Genomic DNA, 19,327 nt, shown 5'->3' with positions numbered 1-19,327 from the left:
GTGGGGTACCTCAGAGGTATTCTCACCTGTCTGGCTGTACTGATCATACTACTCTGCATACAGGGAGCCCTGTTTCCTTATCTGACTGCTGAGTTTGGTGTGTGTGTCTTTGGCTCATTAATCTCCAGAGACGTGGTGTTCTTGTACTCTGCCCTTCTGGAATACTCAAAGGAGCTTCTGTGGAACACCAGCACCAGCTTGGTGCCTGAGTATATTTAGTTTCCATTTATGCAGGAAAGTTAGCAGAATTAGGGCTGCTATTTCAGAAGTAAAGCTCATGTCAGCAGGGTCTTTGCTTGGGTTTGATTTGTTTATGTGGTTAAAAATGTGGACTAAAATTTCTGGTCTTTTGCATTGATCTTTCTAGTATGATAAAGGGAAACTGTAAATTGTGAGCACAATGCAACAAGATCCACCACAGGGACAGTGGCTCCTTTGGCCTGTGAAAAACCACTCATATCTCATCTCTTCTCTCCATACCCTCAAGACCTTTCAACCTCAACATTCAAATTTAGCTCATGCATAGGTAGGGCAGTGGTGTCAAGCAGCGTCAGATCAGCCAGGGGAAGCACAGAGTCCTGAGGAGGAATAGCCCCTGGCACATGCTGGTGGCCAACTGGCTGCATGGAGCTTGGCAGAAAAAGCCCTGGGACTCAGGTGACCACGAGCCAGCAATAGACACATGTCACAGTGGAGGCAAACAGCCTTCTGGGCTACACTGGGAGGAAGTTAGCAGGTAGATGAAGGTGATTTTTCCCCTCAGCCCAGCCTTGTTGAAGCCACATGTGGAATTCTGTGTCTGGTACTGGGCTGGGTTCCCAGTAGAAGAAAGATATGGACTTACTGAAAAGAGTCCATTGAAAAGCCACAGAGATGATTAAAGGTTTGGAGCATCTTTCATAAGTGGAGAGGCGGAGACAAGTGGACTGTTCACCTTGGAGGACAGCGGGTTTGAGAGATATCTTTCCTAAGTGCAAAATTACACTCTGGAATGAGTAAAGAAGGCAGAGATTCTTCTCAGTGGTGTTCAGCCAAAAGACAACAGGTAGCAGACACAAACTAAAGTAACTGTAAATTATATTTAATAGAGGAAAACACTTATTTTGCTATGAGAATGGTAAAACACTGGAGTGGGTTACTCCAGTTGTGGAGTCTTTATCTTGGAGACTCTTTAACCTGACTGGACACAGCCCAGAGCAATCTGCTGTTGTTGCTCCTGCTTTGATTAGGGCAGTTTGACTAAACTCAAGAGGTCCCTTCTCACCTCCACTACCCTTTAATTCTGGGAGTTGAGATTTCTCAGAGTTCAGTATTCACTCAGACATCTCTGTTAGTCAGAGAATGGAAGAATTGCTACATTCAAGAGGGCATGAATTTCATCCTGAGTTTTTGTAGATTGATACATGACATCCTAAATTAGCAATGTTTCCGAAGATCACTGCAAACTTGTATTTGTAGAAGCATATACACTGGTTATATTATGAAAATATTATTTCAAGAACTGCATGAAGTTAATATAGGGCCTCAAATTTGGAAGCCTTTTGCACTGTAATTGTATTGCACCATCCTTTTTGTTTCTAGACACATTGTCCATAATATCATATATATTCAGATCTGTAATGCTGAGCTGTAATTTAACTATGCTCGAGCAGTTTGCTTCAACTAGTTTTTAATTATTTCTGTGTTAATTACTTTTGTAAGTATGCAGACTGTTTTCTCAGCAGGCTCTTTTCCATTACTTTACCTGTTGTGTTACAAGCTCAGGCACAGACCAGTTCTCTGTCATGGTTTAGAGGGATTTAGACATACACCTTAATTAATATTGAGGATTTCTGAGTACCACTTTTGCCTGAAGTGCCATGATTAACTGTCTTCTAGACAGCCAAAGAAAACTGTCAGGGATTTCATACCATACTAAAGAAATAGGAGAAATAAGCTTTTTAAATCCTGGCATATTTTTTACATAGGAATGGTGGATAAGTATGATCTTATTAGTAAAAATTACACTTTTCTGTCTTGAAAAGTAATTTAGACCTTGAGACAGCTGTTTCATTTAAAACATTCATGCACTCAGATGCAGTACTGAGAGGAAAGAGAGGTAGAGAGTTATCACTATAATCTGCAGAAGAGTTTCTTAGGTTTCATGTACCCTACTGGAGGATTGCAGATCATCTTCAGTGTAAATTGTGGCTAAATGGATGCAGTATATTACCAGGCTGGGCCTCAGGTTCAGGAAAGACTTCAGCATCATCCTTTGTTCTGTGCTGACATGTTGTCTGTTGGAAGAGAAATTGTAACAAATGTTTTAAACTCTCAATTTAAATTCTAGGGATTTAAAAACATATTTTTCTATCTAGGTACACAGAAGAGGTGTTTAGTGTTGCTTTTTGGTAAGCTGCTGCAGACATTGTGTTCTTCAGTGCTATCAATCAACAATGGTCTGTAAGGAGACATCAGCACTTTCTTCCACAGTTATTTTTGTCTCTCAAATTAAAAAGTTCACATTTAGAAAGAAAGTTCTAGAAGTTTTTCTAAACTAGTGACTACTTACTGCAGAAATACAACTGTCATTGAGTGTGTGTGGAAAAGTGCATAGAAAATGGCTCTATGCTTTTTTCTCTCATACTTGAGAATTATCACCAGTATGTATAGGCAATTAATGTGTTATCAACTAGTGCTTTGATTAATTTTGTGGCCTTAAATTCAGAAGGTATGCTATAAATAGTATTTAGTAACTGCTGCATACTTTTTGGAAGCAGAATATTTTTGGACTACATTATTCAGAGTCCAATGTGACATGGTTAGACAGAACACATTCAGTAAATCTTAGTAGTCCAACTCCACCGAATAACAAATTTGTAGGCTTGCCAGTTGGGCTATATTAGTTTCCTGGATAGGAATAAGGCACATGGAAAAAGGCTGGCTACTTTTTCTTTTTTTCCTAGGGACCAGGGACAAACTTCTAACCTTCTTGGGCTGCTCTTTAAACCTAATGTTCCAACATTTGAGTCCTTCAAATTCAAGCTGTGGTTGGATCTAGTTTAAAGAACAGCAGTTATGTTATATGCATTTGTCTGGTCCATAGGCCTGACATATGGGATGTGTTAAACTGAGGGCCAAGTGCAAGGATGATATCATCAGCACAGAAGAATAATATCAATGTCAGAAGCGTGGACTAGTGAGTTGCTGAATTTTGGAGCTGGACACTGCCTCACGTCCCTTAAATTTTTAAACCCTTTTTAAAAAAAGGATGTTACATTTTGCTGATATGGGTTTACATTACCCTTGTCCTCAGTGGTGGTTCTGCTCAGCGTGGTGCTGTCAATCGCTGTGGAGGACTGGCTGTTCTCTGTCATTCATGCTTTATTCACAAGGTATTTTTCACTCACTGCTGTTATCAAGCTTCTTGCCTTTTGTGCTTTGTTATCCCATGAACAAGTCTTCTGTTCATACTGTATTATTATTATTGACCTTTGCTTGAACTTTTTTTCTCTCCTTTCACATATATTATTTGATTTTCTACTGTGACAGGGAGTAAGAAAGGAAACGACATATTGCAGACTCAGAAAGAGTTATAGTTCTAACTTCTAGCAGAAGAAGTGTGTGTTTTGGCTCTTGAAAATGGGAACCGAGTTTCATACCAAGGGGAGGCAAAATATCAAATATGTTTCTGTAAAACATATCATAACTGCATGCAAATTGAGCTGGTTTGTCTAAAGCATTGAGTCCTCCCATGTGACAGTGCCTGTATTTGCTGCTTCTCCCTTTGCCTTTCAAGGAACTTTCAAAGAGTAGTGGTGTTAACTCCAAGAGTCAAAGAACCCCATTCTAGATTAAAAATCATAGTTTAGTATTTCTTTGTGAGCAAGGCTTGTGGGTTTTTTTGGTGTAACTTCTGTTTTTACCATTGCTCACTTGTTCACAACACGTGTGTGGAAGAGCAGCGGCAGGCAGGGAGTGCACAGAGGTGCTCGGTGTTTCCAGGAGCTTGTCAAGCCTGCTGTGCTCTGCACAGACCCCACACTGCCAGAGCTTCTCTCAGGTCTCTCTCTACACTCCATTCCCTTCATGGGATGACTCAAGGGTCCTGTTTTTCTGGCTTCAATAACACTCCCTCTATCCCAGAAAATTCTATCTGGCTCTTTCTTTCAGCATTACCATCATTGGCTTCACTCTCAGCCAGTTTTGACATGGTCTTGAGAGTGGTGTAACACTTGCATATTGGAAGTGCCAGCAAATCACCTTCAGTGTCTGGGGGCTTGAGGAATCAAAACCAGAAAACTTTGTTTGGCAGATGCAGAACTCTTTCAACACTGGCTCTTTGAAAAATTTCCCTGAAACAAATCAAAATTCTTCCTGGTGATTTGACTTTTGGTGGTACTGGAGCAGGTTTTGTGCAAATACCTCACCCTAAAACATTGATGGTTAGCCTTTCACTGTATGTTGGTGCCTATGAAGGTGAAACTTTGAGCTTGTGCCTTCTTCTGTGAAAAGCAGAAATGGGCAGACAGAGTCCTTTCCTCCTCAGCTTTCTGGCAGAGTGGCAAGTTCCTTCTGCCAAGTAGTGCTAGGAAGATTGCAAATTTGTTACAGAAAAAGCATTAATATTGTGCTTTCTCGCCATAAAAAATCTCCGCCAATTGTAAGTGAAGCAACTGAAGAGAGTTGCTGGTGTAAAATATATAGGTTGTTATTCTGACTTTACAATTTGTGCAATTCTGTTGTTTTTGCTTACCTAAAGATCACAGGCTCTGTTATTGTTTGTTGTGGAACGCAGCACTTGAATCAGAATTATGGTTTCTATATAACATTAGGAAACATGGTATAAAATTTGGTAACTGGCCTCTTCCCTGCTGTCCTACTTTTGAAATTGGTGAGTATTGTATAATTCAGAGGGAAGTGGGACCTTCTCTCTCACTACTCTTTTCTAGATGACTGAATAAAAGGGAAATAAGCACACTACTGAACCTGATCACACTGCTGAACCTTGTAGTAGACTAAAAAACTGAGTTTTTAAAGGTTTATTATATAGAATGATATGCTATCATTCTCCTAAGAAAGGTTGTTGGGAAAATAGCCTATTAAAGTTATGTAGGTACTTGAAATGCTCAGAATTGCCCTCAAACCCCACAGGAATTCATGACCATGTATGATTGTATGGAAAGATTATTGAAAAAGACATTTTCAAGAACTGGCAATGGAAACTGCCTAAGCACAGTGGGATGCAGAAATTATTTACTACACACTGTGTCTTTTAGACTAACTTTATTAACTAGGATGTCATGGTGTTTTTGTTCCTATCAGGTTTTAAAGATTCTATCATCGCGTTATTCTGTTTAATATCTCACTGTTGTTTATTCCCTTTTAGGGAACTTTCTGCAATTCTATTAAGTACAACAAGGAGAAAACATAAGCAAAATAGTGGGTGTACAGAAGTAACAAAACCTAAATGTTTTATGCAGAAAAGATGCAACAAGTATCTCCTACCTACGAAGAATGAAACAAATTTTCACACTGTGACCTTGCAGTACAATCTTGGATCAAATCACAAGTTTCTTTAACAAAAAAATAATTGAATTATACTATTTGCATTGATTGATGATGTGGAAATAAAACATTGAAAGGAATGTCGTTATTGTTTTCTTTATTCTTTGGATTTTGCTTCACTGAATGGATTTACCAAATCTGATAAAACCTTTCACTACAAAGCCATCAATACAGTATTAAAGAAGGCTTATAGGCAAAACTTGTTGATATGAAATTATATGAAATATTACCAAGGGTAATAACTGGGTTTCATGCTCAGCACAAGGTTGTAGAAGTAGAGAAGGAAAATACAACCACACAAATCCTGTTATCCTTGTTGGGCTGTATGATTAAACTGCTGGGATAACACTGAAAAGGTGCATCTGTGCTATTGTACAGCTGCTTGGACGTGAATCAGGGGTCCTGTGCTTTCATTCTTACTGGTGTTGAGTAGCATTTTACTTTGCCAGTAGCTTTTTTGAAGCTTGCAATGCTAGTCATGGCCAGTGTGAGAATGGCACAGCTGAACTGCGTGTTGATGGAAGACAGATACTGCAGGCAATGCAGACTGATCAACAGGAAGTTTATTTGGCAAAGATACTTAAACATTAATTTTGCCATGACTAGTAGATTCCTATTAAGTCACAAAACAGATTCCATTCCCACTGAAATCAAGGGAGGTTTTTCTGTTGACTTCAGTGACATAAAGATTTGGACCTCTTTTGGATTTATGTTCCAAATTAAGATCATTTTTCTGATGCTTACTAAATGTTCCCCAGTGTCAATACATTAAAATGTGTTGCCAATTCAAATAGTGTTGTCTTGTACTGTAAAAGCTGAAATAAAATATTTGCTTTGGCATCTTTGTAAGTGGAATTTTTGTCATGTGTTTAGAACTTATTTTGCACTGCTAGCTGCACGTAGGAAATGTTCCCTCTTCTTCTAAAAACATTTGTAGTACACGTTTAAGACATTAACTGTAACTTTATGGATTTGGTTTAATGCTCAGTGGATTTACATGACAGTATGAATCTAACCCTTAATTATTACCAATTGAACTCCTTCTGCACATCAGATTGGTTAGCCTGTGAAATTATGGTTTTGTATTTAATGAAAATTGTCATTAATAATATGTTGTGAAAGTTTAAATTTGCTAACCACGTGTTTTATTTTCTCTGTGTATCAGGAGAATTTCTTGGGAGCTAATGCAAACACTTTTTAGATAATTTCTCACTGACTTCTTTTATTTGCTAAACATCTCTGCTCAAATCAGTTTATTTCTGGCAGTGTACTTGGTGATTCCTATTTAGCACCATGTTGAACTGTTAGTATTCTTTGTGTACTAACTTCTTCAGTGGATCCTGACAAAAATGATGATAAAACCTGGGCTGCAGCTTAATTCACTAATCTGTTTGTTTTTTACTGTATTGAGGGACACGATTTTCATCCCTAAATGGTTTGTGATGCATCATATCTATTCTACTAAGTCTGCTTTGCTTTGTCTTTCCTACTTCCCTCCTTATTCTATAGTGAAGCTGGTGGGAAGTTTGTATTTTTGTACTTCAAACATAAGCTCTCATTTCTTATACCTGTCTAACATCATTCCTTTATTTCCTTCCCTGCAATATGAGTCCACTGTTTCAGCAACCTTAATTGTACAGTCACACATCTGCTTCTGTGGAATATGGCAACTCTGTCTGAGGTTCTGAAAACCTCTTCCATTCCCTTTCTTCTCTTCCTGGCATTTTCTCAAACTGGATGTGGCACTTCTGTTTAGGCTTCTCAGTTGGCTTGTAGTGCAATTTGTGTCTAATCACTACTTCCCTTCCTTTGATTTTCCCAGTGTTTAATTAAACCTTAGAGACCATTAATATGTACTTCTGCTAATTATCATCAGATCATTTCTGTTGTTTAGTTTGTTTTTTGTTTTCTTTCAGTATTTTTCTGTTTTCCATAGATCTGTAAGACCAAAGCTTCATTCTCATGCCCATTCTCATAGAGACAGTGAATTTTAATCTGAGGTCTTTGCATTTTACTTTTGCTGCATTGAGTACCTCCTACTTAGGTTTAATACAGCATATTTAATTGGCCTTCGGTTTTGCTCAGCTCCCAGGAGTGAGATTCACTTCTGGATTTACAAGTCTACAGTGGTGCCTGGTTGTTTTCTATGGGGCTTTTGAGATGTATAGAAACACCTGGTTTTCTCTGTTGACCGTGAAAGGGGCCTTGATAACTGTTTTATATGTCTGCATCTCTAGGTAGCTCTCTCTGCATTGTCTGTGCCTAAGGCTACGTGTCATGCACTGTGTATGGGGACTGAAATTGTGTATGTGCATTGGGAATGGAAATGAACTCTTGGTTCAGTTGTGCTATATGGCAGTTAATTTTTTCTTTCTCAAGGATTTTTAGAAGAAAGGTTTCTTTTCATAGGTCTCCCAAAAGTAATTTTGAACATTTTAATGAAAGAACTGAAGTAAATAATGGCCTGACTATTCTATAACTGAAACTAGAACAGGCATGTTTGGTCATTTTGCTTTTTTTTCACTGACTGTGGAAGAAAGTTTAATTACCAAGCTTGGTGGGAGGAGGAAGGCATATATTTATTGAATTACAGTTTTATTGTTGAATTAATAATATTGATTTAATTTTAATGATTTACAGGGAGCCTGTTTACCTGTAAAACTCCAGCAATTGCAGATATTGTGATACTAGTAGATGGTTCTTGGAGTATTGGCAGATTCAATTTCAGACTCGTTCGACTGTTCCTGGAAAACCTGGTTTCTGCTTTCAATGTGGGATCTGAGAAAACAAGAGTAGGTAAGGTGCCACACTTTTTTCCTAATATTTCTGTAGCAATGTGAAGATGTTGTTATTTCAGGATAGTTAACAGCTTGATGTTACTGTTTTTGTGCAAGATTCAGCCTCATCTAGCACTAGCACTTCTATCATCAGAGGAAGGCTGCTGGAATGTTTGTAGTATTAATTCCTCACAGTTTACTGTATCCTCAACTTCATTAACCCTAATGCAATGTCAGTGGAAAAATAAAAACAGTGAAAACAGTTTTACTGACTTCAGTCAGCATTAGTCTCAAACACTTGCAGTTTAATTTTTGCAGGCAGAATGTGCCAATGAATGGCACAATCTTGTGCTTTAAACTGGCTGAAATGTTGTATTTCTGATCTGCTACTTTACATTGAGTTACATTTTTCTTTAAAAAAGTCTTGGAATGTTAATAACTCTGAAAACATTTTGTATTGCTTTGCTTTTCATTTAATTAGCACTTGAATAAAAGGCCTTGAAAGTTAACTGGGGAGCTGTCACCCAGAACATGTTCATACTAGTTTTTGCTGTCAACCAGTGCAGTTTTTCTAGTATGGTAGTAAAGCTACTTGCAGTAAGCTAATTGGTAAGGTACTGGTAACCACGTACATAAAGTGTACATGAAAAAACCCCACTTTATTGTCTGATGGATTACCTTCATTTCTGGTTCTTTAGGTCTTGCACAGTACAGTGGTGATCCCCGAATTGAATGGCACTTGAATGCCTATGGCACAAAGGATGCTGTTTTGGATGCGGTCCGGAATCTACCGTACAAGGGAGGGAATACTTTAACAGGTACTGTGTATGTTTTGGCTTATCCCTTTTATTAAAAAGCATATTCTGCTGCACAGCCCAAGAAGTGTCAGTGCTTATTATGAAGGGTAGAAAGGGTAGGGATTTTGCAGCTTGCCAATGGCTTTATCCAGTGTCAGTTATGTCTTTTCTGAAGTGCCTGTCCATTGACTTCACTGGGAATCGGGACAGGGTCTTGTAAAACAAAGTTACCTGACTCTTTGTGATGGAAGTCAAATCTTTTACCTGCTGGGAAGAAAATGTGAAATCCATTTGTAATGTTCATGCACAGAGCTTTGTTCTGGAGAAGGAAAGAATGTTGTTTCAGTATTTGACAACTGGTAATAGTAGCTTTACAAATGACCACCCAGGGCTTTTAGATTTCCATTGACCTTTTAGTAGTTAAAGCACTGCAGCCCCAGAGACACTTAGTGATGGATAAAGGGGGGATGCCTGACAGTCTGGGAGAAATACAGTTTCTGAATACAATTCCAGTGCCATCAAAACAGCAGTTTGTAATGTTGGAATGATATATCCAAAGACCCAGACATGGCTTTAAGTAAATTGCTGCCTTTATTTTTTTTTTTTCTGGCGAGTAAGGAAAATGAGAAACAATGAGTAACAGTCTTTATTTTGATAGAAGGAGTGATTGCAGTGGGACAAAGGACAGAAGACTCTAGTATGATTCTAGGAGTGAGGTTACTGGGTGGTAGGAAGTAGTAAATTATCATGATTATTTTTTATGGATGTTAGGAGAAAATGAGTTAGAAACGTTTGCTGTGGGAGACTTAAAAGAATTTTCAGATAAGATCTCATTGTGATATGTAAGTTCATCCTGGAGCTATTATTCTTCTTTCCTTTTAAATAATTAGCATTTATTAAAATCAGATTCTCCCTAAGCATAAATAAAGCTTTTTTTTTAGCTTGTAAATTGGAAAAAATTAAAAACTAAACAAAGGTAAGATTATCTGTAGCATGAGGATTTACTAAGCTATCCAGAGCATGTGCTTTCATATAAGCAATGTAGGTAGAAGGAGAGGGAAGTTCCTGTTCTAACTTTGTAGAATTTGGTAAAGTAAGAAAAAAAGATGATGCATTTACAGGAATATCAATTTAGGTTTTCATAGTCAGTTTAAAGTATATTGATTGATTAAAAGGCAGCTAAAAATAAATTTTAGCTTCTCTGTAGTTTAGGCTGCTTGTTGGAATTTAATTTTTCAGTAAATAAATTCTTCTTTTCTTTTATACTTATTTTTTATCAGAACTTTTAAATTGAGTAGAAAAGCAAACACTGTGATATTGGCAAAACTAATGGACATTTTTATCTGTAAGTCTTTTAAAATGTTTTCTTTTTTAGGTCTTGCCTTAACTTATATTTTGGAAAACAGCTTTAAGCCTGAGGCAGGTGCAAGACCAGGAGTATCTAAAATTGGGATACTGATCACTGATGGGAAGTCCCAAGATGATGTTATCCCTCCTGCTAAAAACCTGCGGGATGCCGGCATTGAGCTGTTTGCTATTGGTGTGTATTCTGCCATATCCATGTGCATGTCCCATTGTACTCTGCTGTATTTGAGTCTGTTGCTGGCTGTACTAAGGAAGTGCTCTTTACTGCCTGTATCCAACAAGTATCATCATTAATTTGTATCTTTTATAAGCATTGCTTACAACATTGCTGTTATAACTGGAATTTAGCAGTATACATGGATGCTGCATTTTCATGAGACAGCTGAAAAGATACCACTTTCACTGGCAGAAGTTAACATCTTGAATTGACATCTTAAAAACAGAGCAATTTGTAGTTGCTCAGTAAAATAAATATAATTTTATATTAGTAATTTTTTATCATGCCCTGTGTATACAAGATTTTTTCTTTTTCATTGCAAATATTTTCTTTATTTTCTTTTCCAATAAAAGGTGTAAAGAATGCAGATATAAATGAACTCAAAGAGATTGCCTCTGAGCCTGACAGCACACATGTCTACAACGTGGCTGACTTTAACTTCATGCATACCATAGTTGAAGGTCTTACCAGAACAGTGTGCTCACGAGTAGAGGAGCAGGAAAAGGAAATCAAAGGTGAACAGAAACAAAATTTAATGTAACTTATGGTGAACTTAGAGCTACAAATCAAATACCTTCAGTTCTAGAGTGGCTTCTGGCACTAGACTCATGCTATATATTCTTTTGCTTGCAAGAAAGTATTGTCAGAGAAGTTATCTTCCTAGCTATGTTTTATTCTTGCTCAGATATCTCTGATCTTTTGCTCTCTGTTTTTAGGAGAGGTAAGTATTATGGTATTTGGTAGTACAAAAAAAAAAAAAAAGGTAATTTATTCTGCTATAACAATTTCCAAGTGGCGGCTAAGGAAATCTTTATGTAATACAGTTTTGGGGATGAATTAGTTTAACAGATGCACATGGAATTGTTGCATTCATGCTGTGCTTTCCATCTCCTAACTTAATGTTTTGATTGTCTCATACATATTCAAGAGTTTCAACTATTTAGATTGTTTAATCCCTCCTTTGATGGATTTTTTCCTCTTTCTTATTTAATACACAAAAAATATATTTTGGTTCACAGGAAAAGATGGCAGCAAAGAAAATGGTTCTTATATAAAAAAGCCTCTTCTGATTACAATTATCTTGGCTTTTCTGAAGAAAAGAAATGGCTATGAAAAAATGTTGCAATTTGCCAGAAATACAATTCTATTCGGGGCCTTTCTTTCTGGAGAGTTTCAGTGGATTTTGTTTTTATTTACTCGTTTATGATTCCTTAATATCACAGAAATGCTAAGTTATTCTCTCCCTCTCTCATAATATATATGGATATATGGAATATTATATATATGTGTGTGTGTTTGTGTGTGTGTGTGTATACATATATACACATACACACTATATATAATTACATTAAATATAATATATATATATTCAATATAATATATAGATATCTATATAATATATATAAATAAGGAAGACTCTCTTGAGCAGAAGAAAATGGAAAAACCATGGATAGTTGAGATATTTTTGTGGAAAAGAATGATTGCCAGAGAAGATGACCATTCACTGTGTCTCTTCAGCAGGCTGACAGGCAATATCAGTTTCCAGCCTGCTGAGGAGCACAGGAGATCACAGCTGTATATGTACTTGTATGTTTGTCATGACTGGGATGAAAGCAACCTGAAAAAAAACCCAGCAGAAACATCTGGAAATAGTGATGGGAAGAAGGACAGGAAGGCTTAGTGTTGTATTTTTGTCTTCATATAAAGGTTTATGAAAGACCAGGAAGATTTAGTCCCAGAGAAACGCCATGTGCTGTACTCATTATTACTTCTTTGGTTCCATTGAAAATAACATAAATAGGTGTACAGTAGCCAATCATTTGATTTTCTGATAAGGAATAATTAGAGCTTCAGCAAATACAATAAGCCAAGCAATTATTATGCAGAAGGGAATAAAAATTTGTGCTGTCTCCAACCTAGGAACAATCGCTTCTCTTGGGACTCCTTCGGATTTGATCACATCGGAGGTAACAGCAAGAGGCTTCCGCGTCAGCTGGACCCACGCACCAGGCAAAGTGGAAAAATACAGGGTTGTGTACTACCCCACTCGAGGAGGACAGCCAGAAGAGGTAATAGGAGGAAAAACTGCCCAGAAGTTTTTATTGCGTTAGGGGCAGCTAACCAGACAGGAAATCCATGGTCCGCTTCTAAATGCACCCTGAAATTCCCTATGAGGGCTCCAGAAAGGAGACTGGTCACACTGGATGGTGGTAAAGGTTAGGTAGTAGCTAGGCTACATGTCTGTCATACAATTTAAAGTCAGTTCAGTGCTATAATAATAATCACTTTCAGGGGCGGGGTGAAGTGCCTGCATTTTTTCCTTACTCAAAGGGTTACTTGGCACAATTCTACTGACACCCCCTGCACCACTCTGTTTACGAGAACAGAAGAGGTAGGAGGTGATGGTAAGCTGCATTTTCAGTTCTAAGAAAAAAATATTCATAAAAGGAAGATTGGACATTTTGGGACATCTACAATTGGTCATTGAAAATTTGGAGAGAATTGTTTATTTGGATGGGACTTCAACATTTTGGAGATGGAAAAATTGCAGTGGAACAAGCTTTTGACTCCAGCTGACAACTTATCAAATTGAATGGAAATGTAGAAGAGCAAAAGGATTTAACTAAGGTTATATTTTGTTTCCTTTTGCACTAGAAACTAGTTTAGGATGGATATGTATTGATGGGATTTTGAAGCACTCTGTGTGTGTCTATATATATATATGTAGTACTAAAGGAATATTTATGATGATATTATATCAAAAAGTGCCACTTACACACCCTTAAACTGTATCCCATACACTTTATTCAGCTAAGCTCTTCCTTTGTTCTGAATGGCTATTTATATCAGATAAACATTTAGACTATATGTATGGTTGCTGTTCTTTTCGGACAGTTTACTGTATATAAATGCAGCATGAACTGAATGTTAGTACAGTGTAAAAACTGCCTGAAAGAGGGGTTGATTGATTTGATGGTAATACAGTTTGTTTGCTTTATGCATATTTAGTTAAATTTTCTTGTAAACAGGTTGTGGTAGATGGAAGTGTATCCACAGCAGTTCTGAAAAACCTGATGTCTTTAACTGAGTACCAGATAGCTGTGTTTGCCATCTACTCCAACGCTGCGAGTGAGGGCCTCCGTGGAACGGAAACCACGCGTGAGTATCCGTAGCGTGATTGTTGCAGATTTGACTGTCTGCATTTAATCAGACTGTGTAGGCATTAGTCTTTGTAAAAATAAACACAAAAGGGAGTGTTTTTCAATCTACCTTCTTTTAGTGCATTTGTCTTAAATTAAATTTTGTTTTAATTAATTCTGGGCTAAGCTCTTAAGGTCAAACGCTCTGTGGATATTTAAACACTGAGAAAGGTTTTATCTCCAGGCTGAACTTTGAAGTCTGTTGAATTGAACCCTAAATGAGAACATTCCTATGTTTTGGGTGTGGAGCCAAGTTTTGCAAACTCGATTTGTAGCTGGAGATGATCTGATGAGTGGAGATTTAGGTAGGACCTGCAATACCTGCACGTGATTCCTGCCAGTGACAAAGATTGCAACGTAACTCTGGAAATTTCTTTCTCAATTATTTAATTATTTTCTGTCTGTAAAATGATGGCTTGATATACTCTAAGATTTGATACATTTACTGTTTTAGGTATTTGTATACAAAGTGCAGGGATTTTTTTAGTAAATATGATAAATATTAGAAATGGAAATAAAGAGTAACTTTATAGTTCAGACTAGGAGACAAGAAGTCCATATGTGATATATTAATAGCTGATATCTGCAGAAAGAACGGAGCAGCAGGGCTCAAGAAATCTATAGGATTTCTACAGTGCTTTACCAGCTTCCTGACCCAGGTGATCAAGGAGCCAGCAAGAGAAGGCTCATACAGAGAAACAAGGAAGAACTGATGGTGGAGGAGGAGATGACATCCTACAAGCTCAGGAAAGGTCCCTACTGACCAGTTGGTGACCAGCTGACTGGAAGCTTGCATGGATAATCAAGAAGCTTGTAACAGAACCCAGACATCAAAAATAATTGTATAAGACATGCACATGAAGCGGCAAATGACCCAGGAGAAGTGTAAAGCTGCTGTCTCATCTTGCAGGGGTAAGTTTAGAAAAGCCAAGGCCAACCTGGAGCTGAGACTGGCAAGTGATGTGAAGAGGAAAACAAGTTTAACCTCATGTGTTTCAAAAAAGTGAAGTGCAAAGTCCTGATGCTTGTGAGTGACAAACCCATGTGTCACTACACAGGTGACCAGCTGGAGGGCAGCTCTGCAGAGAAGGACCTGGGGGTCATGGTAAACAACAACCTGACTGAACCAGCAGAGCACCCTTGTCACAAAGAAAGCCAAGAGCCTTCTGGATTGCATTAGAAAATGATTGCCAGCAGATTTAGGGAGCTGATGGTTCTTGCCCTCTGCTCAGCACTGATGAGGCCACACCTGGATGCCTGGTCTTGTGCTGGGTTCCCTCAACACAAGAGAGATGTGGACTTATTGTAGGGACTTCAGTGAAGGGCTGTAAAGATGATTAAGGTCTTGGCACATCTTTCATAAGACTCTGAGACAGATGGACTGTTCAGCCTGGAGAAGGCTCAGGTGATGTTGTTAATGTATAAAAATCCCTAATATGAGGAAGTGAAGAGGAGTGAGCCAGACTTTGCTCAGTGGTGCTTATTAACAGGACAAGAGCCAATGGGCACAAATTAAAAGCCCATGAAATTAAATTTGAACAGAAGAGATGGTTTTATTGTAATGGTGGTCAAACACTGGAATAAATTGTTCAGAGAGGTGGTGAAGTCTGCATCTCTGGAGATATTTCAAGCCAAACTGGATAAGGTTCTGAGCAGCCTGCTTTATCTGAGCCTGACTGAACAGGGAAGTTAATTTGACCAGATGACCTCAAGAAGTGCCTTTCATCCTCAGACGTTCTTTGATTCTTTATCAGTGCTAATCTTTTCAATCTGAAAAGAAAATAGGATAATATAAAATGATTTTAGACTTCTCTTTTAGTCTCAGTCCCCCCAGAATGTCATCTCCAGCCACATTATACCCATGAGACAGTGTTAGGACCTGTTTAATTTATTGAGGCTGAGGGAACAGTCACATACTGAGCCAACAGGATTATTTTGTATTGCACCTGGTACTCCTTTGAAGTCACCCAGTCAAGTTCTGACGGAGCCCAGCCCTGCTGGCTTTCAGAGATTTGATCAGATCACACCCCAAGGTCATGCAGCATCAAGCATTTTATACACCTGTCTTTGACAGTATGTTGGAAGTAATAGTCTGACATATGCAAGTGTTAATCACTCCATATGCTAAAAAATACCTACAATTTTAAAGTATTTTTTTTTTTACTACTCTAATGGAGAATTATGGAAAATTGTAGTTTACATTCCTGCCTGTGTGTGAGATACTGACAGATTAAAATAGTCACAGTTGCATTTGTTTATATAGAACATTAAATATAGTTTACAGCTATGCTAAATCTAAACAGATATATATATAATGTACAGATAAGTAGATAGTTTTGTGATTTCATAGTCACTTCTAAATTGAAATAAATATGAAATTCATTCACATATTCATTTGCTAAAAATATGTTTTACCTCGTTTAGTTTATTCCAGGTTTTTTTAGTTGGTTTTACTTTATCCCTATGTTACCTGAATATTAGGATAGTCTGGTAACTGTCCAAGATGCAAACCAGCATAATCTACTAAATGTTTATATTGAGATTCTGAGCTCTTTGGCTGAAAGTTCCAGTAGAAAACACCATGTTTTATCTCCAGCCACCTCTTTGTCAGTTTTTTTATATATTGTCAGAGTATCTACTGGTTCCTGTTGAGAGTTAAAATGCAAGTCATAAGTTACAGTTAGAGGACACTTTTCCTATAGATTCTTTAGAATCAAAATAAGGGGAAGAAGAGGTGATGGATACTCTCACTGTGACCCTGGGGCAGTTTGAACAGGAATGAGACAATGTGGTGCAAAGTGGTTTCAGGGTATCTCAGCATGTAATTTCTTGTCAGAAGTGTGAGTGGAGCTCTGAGCAAGGAGACTTAAGTATATTTGAAAATGTTCACAGGTAGTTTCTCCCTGTAATTAGAGAAGTTGTGAGAATTCATGGGAATATAAATCAATAGAAGAACAAGGGTTTAAATAAGATAGAGGTAGGTTGTAAAAGGTTGGAGGGGTAGGTGGGGTAACCTGGAAGTGGAAATCTCAAGAGAATTTCCTTCTCTTGTGGTGGCTGAAGTTTTGCCACCACTTACAGACATGAATGACAGTGAGTGAACAGTCTCAATGAACAAGAAAGGATGAGGTTCTGTCAGAACATAATGTAAGAGATACACTTGGAGATACCAGCTTGACAGGCTGAGGCTTTTGGTTGGACAAGGAGTCCAGAGAAGCTCTGTAAGTGAAATTAGAATTTGTTCCTGAATATTTGTATGCAGGTTAGATTCTTCAGAATTTCAGATAGGAAAGGTTTTGTATCAGTTAGCAATTGCCTTCTGTTTTTTCAGACCATTCCAGTAATTCTGGGGACTATTCTCAGTGTATAAATTCCAAAGGAGAAGTCAAAGTTCCTTCATATCTCTCCATATTCATGACTGAATATTTCTTCATATTCATGCCTGAATATTTTGGTGGGATTCATCAGGGATGTACCAGCAGTGGAGAGGCCATGGAGGAATAAAGTGAGGACAACCAGGGAAAGAGTTACAGAAATGCAAAGAAACATTTGGAAACCATGACTGGTGCTGTGTTCTGGTATCAGTGCCTTAAATTCACAAGTAAATCTCCTAATATTGTCTGAATTTCACTCACCCTGCTCTCCCTTGCCAGGTTAGCATTTGTTCTGATTTGCAATGGATGGCCTTACCCATATTTGCATAATCCCACTGACGCAAGCCTTGGTGCCAGTTTGGGCAGTCCAGGCCTTAAACAGGCAACAGTTTAAGCCAAAATATTTTGATGTGTGAAGTGTGTTCACCCAGGGTTTTTCCAGGGTGTTGTATCTCATGCTTATCACGTCCACACTCTGGCTTGGGAAAGAGGCACCCTTAAAACTGCTGCTGGTTCCTAATAGCAACTGTGCTGAAATGCTTTCATCTGCCCTGGCATTGGAATTGGTTTGGGTTAGCATTTCCTTGTTTCTCTGAGTTCTTTTACGCACCAGTTAGACCTTATTTGCAGGATACAGACAGCACTTCCATGCCTGGAGAGAGCTGTATTCCTTTGTGTTTGCTGGGGTAAGACAAGCTGTTTGGATAGCAGCTGGCTGTTGGAGTGGGAGAGCTGAGGTGTGTCTGTCTCCTGTTGCACTGCAGTTGCCCTGCCGATGGCGTCGGATCTGCAGCTGTACGATGTGTCCCAGAGCAGCATGAGGGTCAGGTGGAGTGGAGTCGTGGGTGCCACAGGGTACATGATCCTCTATGCTCCCCTCACAGAAGGACTAGCAGCAGATGAGAAGGAGGTGATGTATTGTGCTTTTATTGAACAGCAGTTACTAAAAAACACCCAGTCTTTTAAAAAACAAAATAGTACATGTCCTTTAACCTCCAAAGTGATCAGCAAAGACTTGGGATTTTTTCCATGACTTGATTAAGTACTGTATGTGGCACAGGCTATGAATAAAGTGCAAGTGCCAGTGGGTTATTGCTGTGTCAGTGTCGTAAAAATGCAACAAATTGAACTAAATTTAAGTGACTCTTCTGAAATTTTATATGAAGTGATATAGTATCATCATGTAGAACTAATATTCAGAGAAAAAATAAACTAAAGGTAAGATATTTCCTAAGTGTGCTATCAGAAGAAGACGAAGTTTAGCCTTTGTTCTCATCAGGGATTTTAAATGTAAGTAAAATTTGTAGGTCTGAAAGAAAGCTGTCATTGGTTTTCTTTTAGTTCTGTTCAACCTTTATCTTTAAATTTAAAAACAACATCTTTCATCAAAAGTGATTTTAGAAGACATTCTTTCCAAGGAAAAGAAGGGGGGAAAAGGTAAAGTCTAGTCTCCTGTCACTAACATAGTAAAACCAATGGAACCTCTGGTCTAGAATTTAAAAATTTGTACACTCAAGTTTATATGTGTGTAGTTAAGGTTATGTACAATATCTCTGTTCAAGCAGGAACACTATAAAGCATGCAGGGGCATGTGAACTTGAGAAGGGGGCATGAAGCTGCTGAAAGCCAGCATAGACTTGTGCTCACTGCTAAAGCAGTGGCTGTAAGCACATAATTCTGTTAAAAGTGGGGCCTCCCCGAGAACTGGCTGCTGCAGGAGGACTGAGCTTTACCCCAAAGAAATAAATACAGGCCATGTTAGTGTGGGTCTCCACAAAAAGGTGGAAGAGGAAAATGATACAAATAGCAACAAATCTGAGCCTCAGTGTGCACAGAAATCAACTCCTCCAATGAGTTCATGTGATTTTCAGATCTGCAACTGGAGATGAACCTAAGTGTAGATGGGAGTGGGAATAAAAAAATGTAGACAGGAAAAGCTGCTCATTCTGGAGAGGCATATTTTGTCATTGCTAATGTGATTAGTCACTTTTAAAGTCCTTTTACCTGTGTGTTGGCTTTTGGCTTTTTTAATCTTTTAATTATTGTGCAA

General features: G+C 38.1%; 1 protein-coding gene across 7 annotated transcripts in view; it reads left to right on the top strand.

The window, feature by feature from the left end:
• Window positions 1-19,327, top strand: part of COL14A1 (collagen type XIV alpha 1 chain) — a 115,646-nt gene that overhangs the window by 26,037 nt on the left and 70,282 nt on the right. For 6 of the 7 annotated variants that reach the window (XM_088053858.1, XM_088053853.1, XM_088053855.1 and 3 more), the window contains exons 6-12: window positions 8,188-8,343; window positions 9,023-9,142; window positions 10,497-10,661; window positions 11,057-11,218; window positions 12,624-12,772; window positions 13,733-13,862; window positions 18,042-18,187. In XM_088053858.1, coding sequence (XP_087909984.1) covers window positions 8,188-8,343; window positions 9,023-9,142; window positions 10,497-10,661; window positions 11,057-11,218; window positions 12,624-12,772; window positions 13,733-13,862; window positions 18,042-18,187 — 1,028 coding nt within the window. The remainder of the gene's footprint in view (window positions 1-8,187; window positions 8,344-9,022; window positions 9,143-10,496; window positions 10,662-11,056; window positions 11,219-12,623; window positions 12,773-13,732; window positions 13,863-18,041; window positions 18,188-19,327) is intronic. The other variant, XM_088053862.1, reaches the window with a different exon arrangement.

This window comes from Pseudopodoces humilis, chromosome 1 (assembly GCF_049639895.1).
Source record: "Pseudopodoces humilis isolate 2021_Gansu_Grassland_sample_001 chromosome 1, ASM4963989v1, whole genome shotgun sequence".
Taxonomy (NCBI): domain Eukaryota; kingdom Metazoa; phylum Chordata; class Aves; order Passeriformes; family Paridae; genus Pseudopodoces; species Pseudopodoces humilis.
This window is presented reverse-complemented; position numbering and strand designations above follow the sequence as displayed.